Raw genomic sequence first — 15000 nt, forward strand, 5'->3', positions numbered from 1 at the left:
AATACTTGAATTTCAGTGTTCATTCATTTACACATATACACACACATAACACTCATCCACTCATTGTTGAGTTAAGGGTTGAATTGTCCATCCTTGTTCTATTCTCTGTCACTATTTCAGAACACACACATTATACAAATACACATTTTGTAATCAATAAGAAAACGGGAGCTCTAATTTGGGAGTCTGAATTAGGATCAGAAGTTCCTATATAAACATTGCGCACTCGCGTCGCCTTTTTGTATTGATTACTGCAGCTGTGCACTGGATTCATTCACAAATACAAACTACAACTCACAAACACTTTAGAGTTAGGCTCCACCATCAGAATGTGTACTTAAACTTATAAAGATCACATGGATATTATTCAGTGAGTTGATTCACCAAAACTAACCTGTTATACAGGAGGAAAAAGCACACAGGGCGTTTCAATTGTTCACTGACTGGTCGCGCTCATCAGAATGACAAGACACTTCCGGTCTGCAGGTGATAGCATTCGATTGGGAAGAAACGCCCTACTGCCCCCTACTGACCAATGTGAATACTGATAAATGTGTAATGACAGCTCCAAAAACGAATTCAAACCACAAAATAAAATAAATAAATCAACACAAAAATGTGACACATTACTCAGGTCCGCATGGAGCTGGAGGGGGCGTGGCCTCCAGCTCCGCCTGAATTTCGGGAGATTTTCGGGAGAAAATTTGACCCGGGAGGTTTTCGGGAGAGGCGCTGAATTTCGGGAGTCTCCCGGAAAATCCGGGAGGGTTGGCAAGTATGGGATAGCTAGCGTGTGTGTGTGTGTGTGAGTGTCCTTGTATTTCTACCCTTCTTGAGACATCAACAAGGAAAAGTAGCGTCCATATGACCGAAATCTTGGTCCCAATACGGAAAATCATTGCATCTAATAGAGAATGTCTCATTTGCACCCCTGGTGGTGAAATATATCAAAATGAGGGTAGTCCCAAAAAGGTAAGAAATACAAGAATGTGTGTGTGTGTGTGAGCGTTCTTGTATTTCTACCCTTCTTGAGACACCAACAAGGAAAAGTACCGTCCATATGAGGAGGTGTGAACAAGTGAGGACATAAATCATGGTCCCAATACGGAAAACCATTGCATCTAATAGAGAGCCGAATACTAGAGTCCGTGAACATTGCTCCAAAGTCAGGATTTTTTTTTTGTTGATTTAGTGTGCATACAAAAGTAAACATTGACAGGTGCAAAAGGCAGCAATATATGATAAAACAAGTCGGTAGCTAAAGAAGGACTTATCTATTCATCCCTGGAGAAAACCCTTTGTCATCGGCCTTAAGCACATAACAAATAACAAAAAAATAAAGATCGCATTTACACCCCTGGTGGTGAAATCTGTCAAAATGAGGGTGGTCCCAAAAAGGAGAGATTTTTCAAATTGACTGTGTGTCGGTTTTAAAACTGCTCCCCCTCTGGTCAACATATGAAATAACAAGTGTGTGTAAGAAATTGAAATGTGCCCCCTTTGGTCAAAATTAATTAAAAAAAAAAAAATATATATATAGAGACATACTATAGTAACTTGAAGTAATTAATGAAGATTAAAAAACGATTAAAATAAATAAAAAAAATAAAAAATTACTAAACCTTTACCTTTTTTACCTTCTCATGAAGGTAAGAAATACAACAATGCGTGTGAGAGTGTGTGTGTTCTCATATTTCTACCCTTCTTGAGACATCAACAAGGAAAAGTACCTTCCATATGAGGAGGTGTGAACAAGTTAGGACCGGAATCATGGTCCCAATACGGAAAACCATTGCATCGAATAGAGAGCCAAATATTAGAGTCCGTGAACATTGCTCCAAAGTCAGGATGTTTTGTTGATACAAAAGTAAACATTGACAGGTGCAAAGGCAGCAATATATAATAATAATAATAATAATAATAATAATACCTGGAATTTATATAGCGCTTTCTTTTCAAATTGACTGTGTGTCGGTTTTAAAAGTGCTCACCCTCTGGTCAACATATGAAATAACAAGTGTGTGTAAGAAATTGAAATGCGCCCCCTTTGGCCAAAATTAATTTAAAAAAAAAATGTATATAGAGACATACTATACTGTGTGTCGGTTTTAAAAGTGCTCACCCTCTGGTCAACATATGAAATAACAAGTGTGTGTAAGAAATTGAAATGCGCCCCCTTTGGCCAAAATTAATTAAAAAAAAAAATGTATACAGAGACATACTATAATAACTTGAAGTAATTAATGAAGATTAAAAAACGATTAAAATAAATAAATAAATAAATAAAATATTACTAAAACCTTTACCTTTTTTACCTTCTCAAGAAGGTAAGAAATACAACAATGCGTGTGAGAGTGTGTGTGTTCTCATATTTCTACCCTTCTTGAGACATCAACAAGGAAAAGTACCTTCCATATGAGGAGGTGTGAACAAGTTAGGACCGGAATCATGGTCCCAATACGGAAAACCATTGCATCGAATAGAGAGCCAAATACTAGAGTCCGTGAACATTGCTCCAAAGTCAGGATTTTTTGTTGATACAAAAGTAAACATTGACAGGTGCAAAGGCATCAATATATAATAATAATAATAATAATAATAATAATAATAATAATAATAATACCTGGGATTTATATAGCGAACCCATCATTCATTCACACCTGGTGGTGGTAAGCTACTTTCATAGCCACAGCTGCCCTGGGGTAGACTGACGTAATAAAACAAGACGAACCCGCGTCCCATATGTGACCGTAGAATGAACAAATACACTACGGTACTAAGACTATGGTGGCCATCAACAGTTAGCTTCTACAGCTGTGTTGCCCAAAGTGCGGCACAGGGGGCATCTGTGGTCCGTGACTTCTTTGTCATCGGCCATAAGCACATTTTAAAAAACAAAAAAATAGAGATCTCATTTGCACTCCTGGTGGTGAAATCTGTCAAAATTAGGGTGGTCCCAAAAAGGAGGGTTTTTAAAATTGACTGTGTCGTTTTTTTGTTTTTTTTAAATGCTCCCCCTCTGGTCAACATATGAAATAACAAGTGTGTGTAAAAAATTGAAATGCGACCCTTTTGGCCAAAATTAATTTAAAAAATGTTTTTATATAGAGACATACTATAATAACTTGAAGTAATTAATGAAAATTAAAAAACGATTAAAATAAATAAAATATTACTAAAACCTTTACCTTTTTTACCTTCTCAAGAAGGTAAGAAATACAACAATGCGTGTGAGAGTGTGTGTGTTCTCATATTTCTACCCTTCTTGAGACATCAACAATGAAAAGTACCTTCCATATGAGGAGGTGTGAACAAGTGAGGACCGGAATCATGGTCCCAATACGGAAAACCATTGCATCGAATAGAGAGCCAAATATTAGAGTCCGTGAACATTGCTCCAAAGTCAGGATGTTTTGTTGATACAAAAGTAAACATTGACAGGTGCAAAGGCAGCAATATATAATAATAATAATAATAATAATAATAATACCTGGAATTTATATAGCGCTTTCTTTTCAAATTGACTGTGTGTCGGTTTTAAAAGTGCTCACCCTCTGGTCAACATATGAAATAACAAGTGTGTGTAAGAAATTGAAATGCGCCCCCTTTGGCCAAAATTAATTTAAAAAAAAAATGTATATAGAGACATACTATACTGTGTGTCGGTTTTAAAAGTGCTCACACTTTGGTCAACATATGAAATAACAAGTGTGTGTAAGAAATTGAAATGCGCCCCCTTTGGCCAAAATTAATTTAAAAAAAAAATGTATATAGAGACATACTATAATAACTTGAAGTAATTAATGAAGATTAAAAAACGATTAAAATAAATAAATAAATAAATAAAATATTACTAAAACCTTTACCTTTTTTACCTTCTCAAGAAGGTAAGAAATACAACAATGCGTGTGAGAGTGTGTGTGTTCTCATATTTCTACCCTTCTTGAGACATCAACAAGGAAAAGTACCTTCCATATGAGGAGGTGTGAACAAGTTAGGACCGGAATCATGGTCCCAATACGGAAAACCATTGCATCGAATAGAGAGCCAAATACTAGAGTTCGTGAACATTGCTCCAAAGTCAGGATTTTTTGTTGATACAAAAGTAAACATTGACAGGTGCAAAGGCAGCAATATATAATAATAATAATAATAATAATAATAATAATAATACCTGGAATTTATATAGCGAACCCATCATTCATTCACACCCGGTGGTGGTAAGCTACTTTCATAGCCACAGCTGCCCTGGGGTAGACTGACGTAATAAAACAAGACGAACCCGCGTCCCATATGTGACCGTAGAATGAACAAATACACTACTGTACTAAGACTATGGTGGCCATTAACAGTTAGCTTCTACAGCTGGGTTGCCCAAAGTGCGGCACAGGGGGCATCTGTGGTCCGTGACTCCTTTGTCATCGGCCTTAAGCACATTACAAAAAACAAAAAATAGAGATCTCATTTGCACCCCTGGTGGTGAAATCTATCAAAATGAGGGTGGTCCCAAAAAGGAAGGATTTTTCAAATTGACTGTGTGTCGCTTTTAAAAGTGCTCACCCTCTGGTCAACATATGAAATAACAAGTGTGTGTAAGAAATTGAAATGCGCCCCCTTTGGCCAAAATTAATTTAAAAAAAAATGTATATAGAGACATACTATAATAACTTGAAGTAATTAATGAAGATTAAAAAACGATTAAAATAAAAAAAATAATAAAAAAAATTACTAAACCTTTACCTTTTTTACCTTCTCAAGAAGGTAAGAAATACAACAATGCGTGTGAGAGTGTGTGTGTTCTCATATTTCTACCCTTCTTGAGACATCAACAAGGAAAAGTACCTTCCATATGAGGAGGTGTGAACAAGTTAGGACCGGAATCATGGTCCCAATACGGAAAACCATTGCATCGAATAGAGAGCCAAATATTAGAGTCTGTGAACATTGCTCCAAAGTCAGGATGTTTTGTTGATACAAAAGTAAACATTGACAGGTGCAAAGGCAGCAATATATAATAATAATAATAATAATAATAATAATAATAATAATAATACCTGGGATTTATATAGCGAACCCATCATTCATTCACACCCGGTGGTGGTAAGCTACTTTCATAGCCACAGCTGCCCTGGGGTAGACTGACGTAATAAAACAAGACGAACCCGCGTCCCATATGTGACCGTAGAATGAACAAATACACTACGGTACTAAGACTATGGTGGCCATCAACAGTTAGCTTCTACAGCTGTGTTGCCCAAAGTGCGGCACAGGGGGCATCTGTGGTCCGTGACTCGTTTGTCATCGGCCTTAAGCACATTACAAAAAACAAAAAATAGAGATCTCATTTGCACCCCTGGTGGTGAAATCTATCAAAATGAGGGTGGTCCCAAAAAGGACGGATTTTTTTGATTGACTGTGTGTCGGTTTTAAAAGTGCTCCCCCTCTGGTCAACATATGAAATAACAAGTTTGTGTAAAATTTTGAAGTGCTCCACCTCTGGCCAACATATGTAATAACAAGTGTGTGTAAGAAACTGAAATGCACCCCTTTGGCCAAAATTAATTAAAAAAAAGAAATAAATATGTATATAGAGACATACTGTAATAACTTGAAGTAAATAATTAAGATTAAAAACCAATTCCCAAAAAAATATTAGCTTACCTTTTTTATATTTGCATAGTATATGTATATTATTAATGTTGTAAATACAAATCTTTATACATCTAGAAAGGGCGGTCCTTAAGAGGTAAGTATTTTTCGGAGGTCTCCAGAAGGTAGAAAATACAAGAATGAATGTAAGTGTGTGTGTGTGTGTGTGTGTGTGTGTGTGCGTGCGTGTGTGCGTGTGTATGTGTGTGTTTGTGTCTTCCTGTATTTCTACCCTTCTTGAGACATCAACAAGGAAAAGTAGCTTTCATATGAGGAGGTGTGAACAAGTGATGACATCAATCATGGTCCCAATATAGAAAACCATTGCATCTAATAGAGAATGTCTCATTTGCACCCCTGCTGGTGAAATCTATCAAAATGAGGGTGGTCCCAAAAAGGACGGATTTTTCTGATTGACTGTGTGTCAGTTTTAAAAGTGCTCCCCCTCTGGTCAACATATGAAATAACAAGTGTGTGTAAAAATTTGAAGTGTTCCACCTCTGGTCAACGTATGAAATAACAAGTGTGTGTAAGAAATTGAAATGCGCCACTTTGGCCAAAATTAATTTAAAAAAATAAATAAATATGTATATAGAGACATACTGTAATAACTTGAAGTAAATAATTAAGATTAAAAACCAATTCCAAAAAAAATAAAAGCTTACCTTTTTTATATTTGCATAGTATATGTATATTATTAATGTTGTAAATACAAATCTTTATATATCTAGAAAGGGCGGTCCTTAAGAGGTAAGTATTTTTCGGAGGTCTCCAGAAGGTATAAAATACAAAAATGAGTGTAAGTGTGTGTGTGTGTAAGTGTGTGTGTGTGTGTGTGTGTGTGTGTGTGTGTGTGTGTGCATGTGTTTGTGTCTTCCTGTATTTCTACCCTTCTTGAAACATCAACAAGGAAAAGTAGCTTCCATATGAGGAGGTGTGACATAAATCATGGTCCCAATAACATTGCATCTAATAGAGAATGTCTCATTTGCACCCCTGCTGGTGAAATCTATCAAAATGAGGGTGGTCCCAAAAAGGAGGGATTCTTCAAATTGACTGTGTGTCGGTTTTAAAAGTGCTCCCCCTCTGGTCAACATATGAAATAACAAGTGTGTGTAAGAAATTGAAATACGCCTCCTTTGGCCAAAATGTATTTAAAAAAAATTAATGAATATGTACATAGAGACATACTGTAATAACTTGAAGTAAATAATGAAGATTAAAAACCAATTACAAAAAATAATGTAATAAATAACTAAAAGCTTACCTTTTTTATATTTGCATTATATGTATATATTATTAATTTTGTAAATACAATCTTTATGTATCTAGAGTAGGTGGTCCTAAAGAGGTAGGCATTTTTTGGAGGTCTCAAGAAATTAAAAAATACAAGAATGTGTGTGTGTGTGGGGGGGTTCTTGTATTTCTACCCTTCTTGAGACATCAACAAGGAAAAGTAGCTTCCATATGAGGAGGTGTGAACAAGTGATGACATAAATCATGGTCCCAATAACATTGCATCTAATAGAGAATGTCTCATTTACACCCCTGCTGGTGACATCTATCAAAATGAGGGTGGTCCCAAAAAGGACGGATTTTTCTGATTGACTTTGTGTCAGTTTTAAAAGTGCTCCCCCTCTGGTCAACATATGAAATAACAAGTGTGTGTAAAAATTTGAAGTGCACCCCCTCTGGTCAACATATGAAATAACAAGTGTGTGTAAGAAATTGAAATGTGTCCCCTTTGGCCAAAATTAATTTAAAAAAATAAATAAATATGTATATAGAGACATACTGTAATAACTTGAAGTAAATAATTAGGATTAAAAACCAATTCCAAAAAAAAATAAAAGCTTACCTTTTTTATATTTGCATAGTATATGTATATTATTAATGTTGTAAATACAAATTTGTGTCGGTTTTAAAAGTGCTCCCCCTCTGGTCAACATATGAAATAACAAGTGTGTGTAAGAAATTGAAATGCGCCCCCTTTGGCCAAAATGTATTTAAAAAAATAAATGAATATGTATATAGAGACATACTATAATAACTTCAAGTAAATAATGAAGATTAAAAACCAATTACAAAAAAGTTAAAAAAAACAACTAAAAGCTTACCTTTTTTATATTTGTATAATATGTATATATTATTAATGTTGTAAATACAAATCTTTATATATCTAGAATGGGTGGTCCTAAAGAGGTAGGCATTTTTCTCAGGTCTCAAGAAGGTAAGAAATACAAGTGTGTGTGTGTGTGTGTGTGTGTGTGTGTGTGTGTGTGTGTGTGTGTTCTTGTATGTCTACCCTTCTTGAGACATCAACAAGGAAAAGTAGCTTCCATATGAGGAGGTGTGAACACGTTAGGACCGAAATGATGGTCCCAATATAGAAAACCATTGCATCTAATAGAGAATGTCTCATTTGCACCCCCTGGTGGTGAAATCTATCAAAATGAGGGTGGTCCCAAAAAGGAAGGATTTTTCAAATTGACTGTGTGTCGCTTTTAAAAGTGCTCCCCCTCTGGTCAACATATGAAATAACAAGTGTGTGTAAAAATTTGAAGTGCACCCCCTCTGGCCAACATATGTAATAAAAAGTGTGTGTAAGAAATTGAAATGCGCCACTTTGGCCAAAATTAGTTTTAAAAAAAATATATATATATATGTATATAGACATACTGTAATAACTTGAAGTAAATAATTAGGATTAAAAACCAATTCCAAAAAAAAATAAAAGCTTACCTTTTTTATATTTGCATAGTATATGTATATTATTAATGTTGTAAATACAAATCTTTATATATCTAGAAAGGGCGGTCCTTAAGAGGTAAGTATTTTTCGGAGGTATCCAAAAGGTAGAAAATACAAGAATGAGTGTAAGTGTGTGTGTGAGTGTGTGTGTGTGTGTGTGTGTGTGTGTGTGTGTGTGTGTGTGTGTGTGTGTGTGTGTGTGTGTGTGTGTGTGTGTGTGTGTGTGTGTGTGAGTGAGCGTGTGTTTGTGTCTTCCTGTATTTCTATCCTTCTTGAGACATCAACAAGGAAAAGTAGCTTCCATATGAGGAGGTGTGAACACCTTAGGACCGAAATCATGGTCCCAATATAGAAAACCATTGCATCTAATAGAAAATGTCTCATTTGCACCCCTGGTGGTGAAATCTATCAAAATGAGGGTGGTCCCAAAAAGGAAGGATTTTTCAAATTGACTGTGTGTTGCTTTTAAAAGTGCTCCCCCTCTGGTCAACATATGAAATAACAAGTGTGTGTAAGAAATTGAAATGCGCCTCCTTTGGCCAAAATGTATTTAAAAAAAATTAATGAATATGTATATAGAGACATACTGTAATAACTTGAAGTAAATAATGAAGATTAAAAACCAATTACAAAAAATAATGTAATTAATAACTAAAAGCTTACCTTTTTTATATTTGCATTATATGTATATATTATTAATTTTGTAAATACAATCTTTATGTATCTAGAGTGGGTGGTCCTAAAGAGGTAGGCATTTTTTGGAGGTCTCAAGAAATTAAAAAATACAAGAATGTGTGTGTGTGTGTGTGGGGGGGGGGTTCTTGTATTTCTACCCTTCTTGAGACATCAACAAGGAAAAGTAGCTTCCATATGAGGAGGTGTGAACAAGTGATGACATAAATCATGGTCCCAATATAGAAAAACATTACATCTAATAGAGAATGTCTCATTTGCACCCCTGCTGGTGAAATCTATCATTTTGATAGATTTGCTCCCCCTCTGGTCAACATATGAAATAACAAGTGTGTGTAAAAATTTGAAGTGCACCCCCTCTGGCCAACATATGCAATAACAAGTGTGTGTAAGAAACTGAAATGGCCAGAATTAACAAAACATAAATACCTTTTTTTTAATATATATATATCTAGAAAGGATGGTCCTAAGGAGGTAGGTATTTTTCCGGAGGTCTCAAGAAGGTAGAAATACAAGAATGTGTGTGTGTGTGTGTGTGTGTGTACAATGAATACTGCTTTTTGCATGTGAAAGTCATCTCCTGTGCTGTTCCTGCAGGCCAACTCGACATTTGAAGAGCTGCGACGGTTAAAGACGATGGGGAAGGCCTGGGAAGAAGTGGCTCCCCAGATCTGGGCTTTCTTCCAAGATGGAGTCCAGGTCAAAATGATACGGGTACGGAAAAGAAAAAAGTGTGCTGACCACAGTCCTGAGGGCCTTTGGCGTAGGGTAACAACAATGTTTCATCAACCAATTTGCCTTCCAGCCTCCGGTCTCAAGTCTTTGGGCAGTTTGGTCCATTCCTCTTTGCAGCAACTCTCAAGCTCCATCAGGTTGGATGGAAAGCGTTGGTTTTCATCCAAGATGTCTCTGTTCATTGCTGAAATGATCTTTCCCTCTATCCTGACTCTACGCTGAAAACCATCCCCACACCATGATGCATGCTTCGCTGTAGGCATGGTACTGGCCTAGTTTCCTCCAAGCATTCACGAAAATCATTGCCTCATCAGACCAGAGGATTTAGTTTCTCATGGTCTTTCTGGTGCATTTTGGCAAACTTTTTACTAAGGTATGGCCTCCGTCTGGCCACTCTACCATACATTCCTGCAGAGATGGGTGTCCTTCTGGAAGGTTCTCCTCTCTCCACAGAGGAATGCTGTAGCTCTGACCCATACTTGCCAACCTTGAGACCTCCGATTTCGGGAGGTGGGGGGGGGGTGTTCGTGGGTGTGGCTGGGGAGTGGTTGGGGGCGTGGTTAAGAGGGGAGGAGTATATTTACAGCTAGAATTCACCAAGTCAAGTATTTCATATATATATATATATATATATATATATATGTCTTAATAAGGTTATCCAAAAAATAGTGCTCGATACCGTAGTAGAGTGCCATATATGTATGTGTGGGAAAAAAAATCACAAGACTTCTTCATCTCTACAGGCCTGTTTCATGAGGGGTTCCCTCAATCATCAGGAGATTTTAATGGAAGCATTCACATACCATGGTTTGTATAGGGCACAGAGTGGGTAGGTACAGACTGGCGTAGGGGCGTGGTGATTGGCTCATGTGTTACCTAGGAGGTGTTTCCGTCTGTGGCGGCATGCTGATACAATTTCGCTGCGCTTGTTGAGGGATGACAGGTCTGGACGGTAAGAGAAACTGTTTATTATATACCGTCCAGACCTGTCATCCCTCAACAAGCGCAGCGAAATTGTATCAGCATGCCGCCACAGACGATCTCACGATCCACTCTTCCCTCACTCGTGAACAGGACTCTGAGGTACTTGAACTCCTCCACTTGGGGCAGGTATCCTCCCCAACCCGGAGATGGCACTCCACCCTTTTCCGGGCGAGAACCATGGACTCGGACTTGGAGGTGCTGGAGGTGCTGATTCCCAATCGCTTCACACTCGTATGCGAACCGATCCAGCGAGAGCTGAAGATCTTGGCCAGATGAAGCCATCAGGACCACATCATCTGCAAAAAGCAGAGACCTAATCCTGCAGCCACCAAACCGGATCCCCTCAACGCCTTGACTGCGCCTAGAAATTCTGTCCATAAAAGTTATGAACAGAATCGGTGACAAAGGGCAGCCTTGGCGGAGTCCAACCCTCACTGGAAACGTGTCCGACTTACTGCCGGCAATGCGGACCAAGCTCTGGCACTGATCATACAGGGAGCGGACCGCCAAAATCAGACAGTCTGATACCCCATACTCTCTGAGCACTCCCCACAGGACTTCCCGAGGGACACGGTCGAATGCCTTCTCCAAGTCCACAAAGCACATGTAGACTGGTTGGGCAAACTCCCATGCACCCTCAAGGACCCTGCCGAGAGTATAGAGCTGGTCCACAGTTCCACGACCAGGACGAAAACCACACTGTTCCTCCTGAATCCGAGGTTCGACTATCTGGCGTAGCCTCCTCTCCAGTACACCTGAATAGACCTTACCGGGAAGGCTGAGGAGTGTGATACCACCCTCCGGTTCCCCTTCTTAAAGAGAGGAACCACCACCCCGGTCTGCCAATCCAGAGGTACCGCCCCCGATGTCCACGCGATGCTGCAGAGTCTTGTCAACCAAGACAGCCCCACAGCATCCAGAGCCTTAAGGAACTCCGGGCGGATCTCATCCACCCCCGGGGCCTTGCCACTGAGGAGCTTTTTAACTACCTCAAGAGATACATGTAGACTGCAATATGTGACGTCATCGCTCCGAGAGCGAATATTAGAAAGGCGTTTAATTCGCCAAAATTCACCCATTTAGAGTTCGGAAATCGGTTAAAAAAATATATGGTCTTTTTTCTGCAACATCAAGGTATATATTGACGCTTACATAGGTCTGGTGATAATGTTCCCCTTTAAGGTCAATATGAAAAAAAGCCACACGACCAGGTTGTCTATTGAACTCTTAGGCCCTGCCCTAAGTGCTCTTTTTTCCTTTTTTTTTTTTTCAATTTCAGGACATTCTGCAGAACCCGTCATTGATGGATTTCATTGACCGGAGTCTAGAGGAGGCGCCGTTCTCCGCCAAACACATCCTCAGCTTCCTGCACAACGGACCACCTGGGGACCGACCAGCCGGTATGCCAGATTTTGATTGGCGGGACATCTTCAACCTAACTGACCGAGTCATTGGGATGCTCAATCAATACGGAGACGTGAGTGGACACTATTTTTTTTAAACATCTTTGTGTCCCGTGCACACACGCAATCGTGGTCAAAAGTATACATACAGCAATGTTAATATTTGCTTACATGTCCCTTGGCAAGTTTACCTGCAATAAGGCGCTTTTGGTAGCCATCCACAAGCTTCTGCTTGACCACTTGACCACAAAATTGGTGCAGTTCAGCTAAATGTGTTGGACTTGTTTCTTCAGCATTGTCCACACGTTTAAGTCAGGACTTTAGGCCATTCTAAAACCTTCATTCTAGCCTGATTTAGCCACCCCTTTTGAGGTGTGTTTGGGGTCATTATCCTGTTGCAACACCCAACTGCGCCCAAGACCCAACCTCGGGGTTGATGATTTTAGCTTGTCCTGAAGAATTTGGAGCTAATCCTCCTTTTCCATTGTCCCATTTACTCTCTGTAAAGCAGCAGTTCCATTGGCAGCAAAACAGGCCCAGAGCGTAATACTACCACCACCATGCTTGACGGTAGGAATGGTGTTCCTGGGATTAAAGGCCTCACCTTTTCTCCTCCGAACATATTGCTGGGTATTGTGGCCAAACAGCTACATTTTTGTTTCATCTGACCACAGAACTTTCCTCCAGAAGGTCTTATCTTTGTCCATGTGATGTCAGATGAAACGTAAGAAAAAATATCGACATAATCCTAGTAGTATCGACTAGATGCGCTCCTGCACTTGGTATCATTACAGCATACTTGCCAACCCTCCCGAATTTTCCGGGAGACTCCCGAAATTCAGCGCCTCTCCCGAAAACCTCCCGGGACAAATATTCTCCCGAAAATCTCCCGATTTTCAGCCGGAGCTGGAGGCCACGCCCCCTCCAGCTCCAACAGGGGTCACTCCGCGCGCTCCGCCCGCGCAGCTTACCTGCCCGCGCAGCTTACCTGCCCGCGCAGCTTACCTGCCCGCCACCCCTGTTGCCGGGGGCGCGTAACAGGGGTCACTCCGCGCGCAGTGCGCTCACGAAAGGGGTGGGGCTCACCCTGGTTGATATAGACAGCAGGACGGTGGCCATGGAAGTCGGAACCCGCTAAGGAGTGTGTAACAACCCACCTGCCGAATCAACTAGCCCTGAAAATGGATGGCGCTGGAGCGTCGGGCCCATATACCCGGCCGTCGCCGGCAGCGAGACGCGCTTGGAGGTGCGCTCAGCGCGGCTCCCATATGATTGCGCACTGGTGTGCGTCTGGGCCGTGACAGCGTGGCACGCGAATGTCTGTGCTGCATTGGATCAGTCTCCTTTCTTTAACAGGCAAAAGCTTTATAACCTCACTAATGCCTTGCATCGTCTATATTAGATATATAACAACGGGCGGGTGCGGGCGGATGCGGTTCTGGTCAAATGTTACATCGGGTGGATGGCGGATGGTTGACGACTTTCTGATGCGGTTGCGGATGAAATAATTGCCTATCCGCGCATCTCTAATAGATATATATATATGAAATTCTTGACTTGGTGAATTCTAGTTGTCAATATACTCCTCCCCTCTTAACCACGCCCCCAACCACGCCCTTCCCCACCCCCGACCACGCCCCCACCCCCCACCTCCCGAAATCGGGGGTCTCAAGGTTGGCAAGTATGCATTACAGTGGATGTCAGGTGTAGATCCACCCAAGGCATTTGTTTACACTGTGACGCCGGTGAGCTATTGTATCCTCCTACGGTGTGTAGTGAAGCATGTTTAGCTGTTCCTCGTCCTCCAGTGATAATGATACTTGTAAGAAACTTACTTCATGTCAGGTTCAAACACCGATGACATCTATTAAAGTTAGTTAAAGTACCAATGATTGTCACACACACACACTAGGTGTGGCGAAATTATTCTCTGCATTCGACCCATCCCGTTGTTCACCCCCTGGGAGGTGAGGGGAGCAGTGAGCAGCAGCGGTGGCCGCGCCCAGGAATCATTTTTGGTGATTTAACCCCCAATTCCAACCCTTGATGCTGAGTGCCAAGCAGGGAGGTAATGGCTCCCATTTTCATAGTCTTTGGTATGACTCAGCTGGGGTTTGAACTCACAACCTACCCATCTCAGGGCGGACACTCTAACCACTAGGCCGTGTAGTGTCTTGCGCTCTTATTTTGGTGGCGTTTCCTGATTGTCTGTATTTTCCTGTTGCAGTTTCATGTCTTCCTCCAAGCGCTATTCCCCGCACCTGCTTTGTTTTTGCAATCAATAATATTTAAGTTGTTGCTATCCTTCTTACTGTGGACATTGTTCATTGTCATGTCGTCTCTGCTCCACGCGCTGTAAGTTTTTGCTGTCGTCCAGCATTCTGTTTTTGTTTACTTTGTAGTTAAAGTTAAAGTACCAATGATTGTCACACACACACTATGTGTGGTGAAATATGTCCTCTGCATTTGACCCATCCCCTTGATCACCCCCTGGGAGGTGAGGGGAGCAGTGAGCAGCAGCGGTGGCCGCGCCCAGGAATCATTTTTGGTGATTTAACCCCCAATTCCAACCCTTGATGCTGAGTGCCAAGCAGGGAGGTAATGGGAACCATTTTTATAGTCTTTGGTATGACTCAGCTGGGGTTTGAACTCACAACCTACCCATCTCAGGGCGAACACTCCAACCACTAGGCCACTGAGTAGGTTTAGACAAGACAAGAAGCAAAGGAAATCGAACAGAGACAGGATTCAATTCTCACTAGGAGGGCGTCACCACACCGAGTTC

At 40.5% G+C, this 15000-nt stretch overlaps 1 protein-coding gene across 2 annotated transcripts in view; it reads left to right on the top strand.

The window, feature by feature from the left end:
- LOC133609869 (retinal-specific phospholipid-transporting ATPase ABCA4-like) overlaps nt 1–15000 on the top strand; it is a 600088-nt gene that overhangs the window by 91164 nt on the left and 493924 nt on the right. For both annotated transcript variants that reach the window (XR_012050540.1, XM_061965894.2), the window contains exons 11-12: nt 9691–9807; nt 12092–12289. Coding sequence is in view for 1 of the 2 variants with exons in the window: in XM_061965894.2 (XP_061821878.2) it covers nt 9691–9807; nt 12092–12289 (315 nt within the window). In the remaining variant the exon portion in view is untranslated. The remainder of the gene's footprint in view (nt 1–9690; nt 9808–12091; nt 12290–15000) is intronic.

The sequence above is a fragment of the Nerophis lumbriciformis genome, linkage group LG07, assembly GCF_033978685.3.
Source record: "Nerophis lumbriciformis linkage group LG07, RoL_Nlum_v2.1, whole genome shotgun sequence".
NCBI classification, from domain to species: Eukaryota; Metazoa; Chordata; class Actinopteri; order Syngnathiformes; family Syngnathidae; genus Nerophis; species Nerophis lumbriciformis.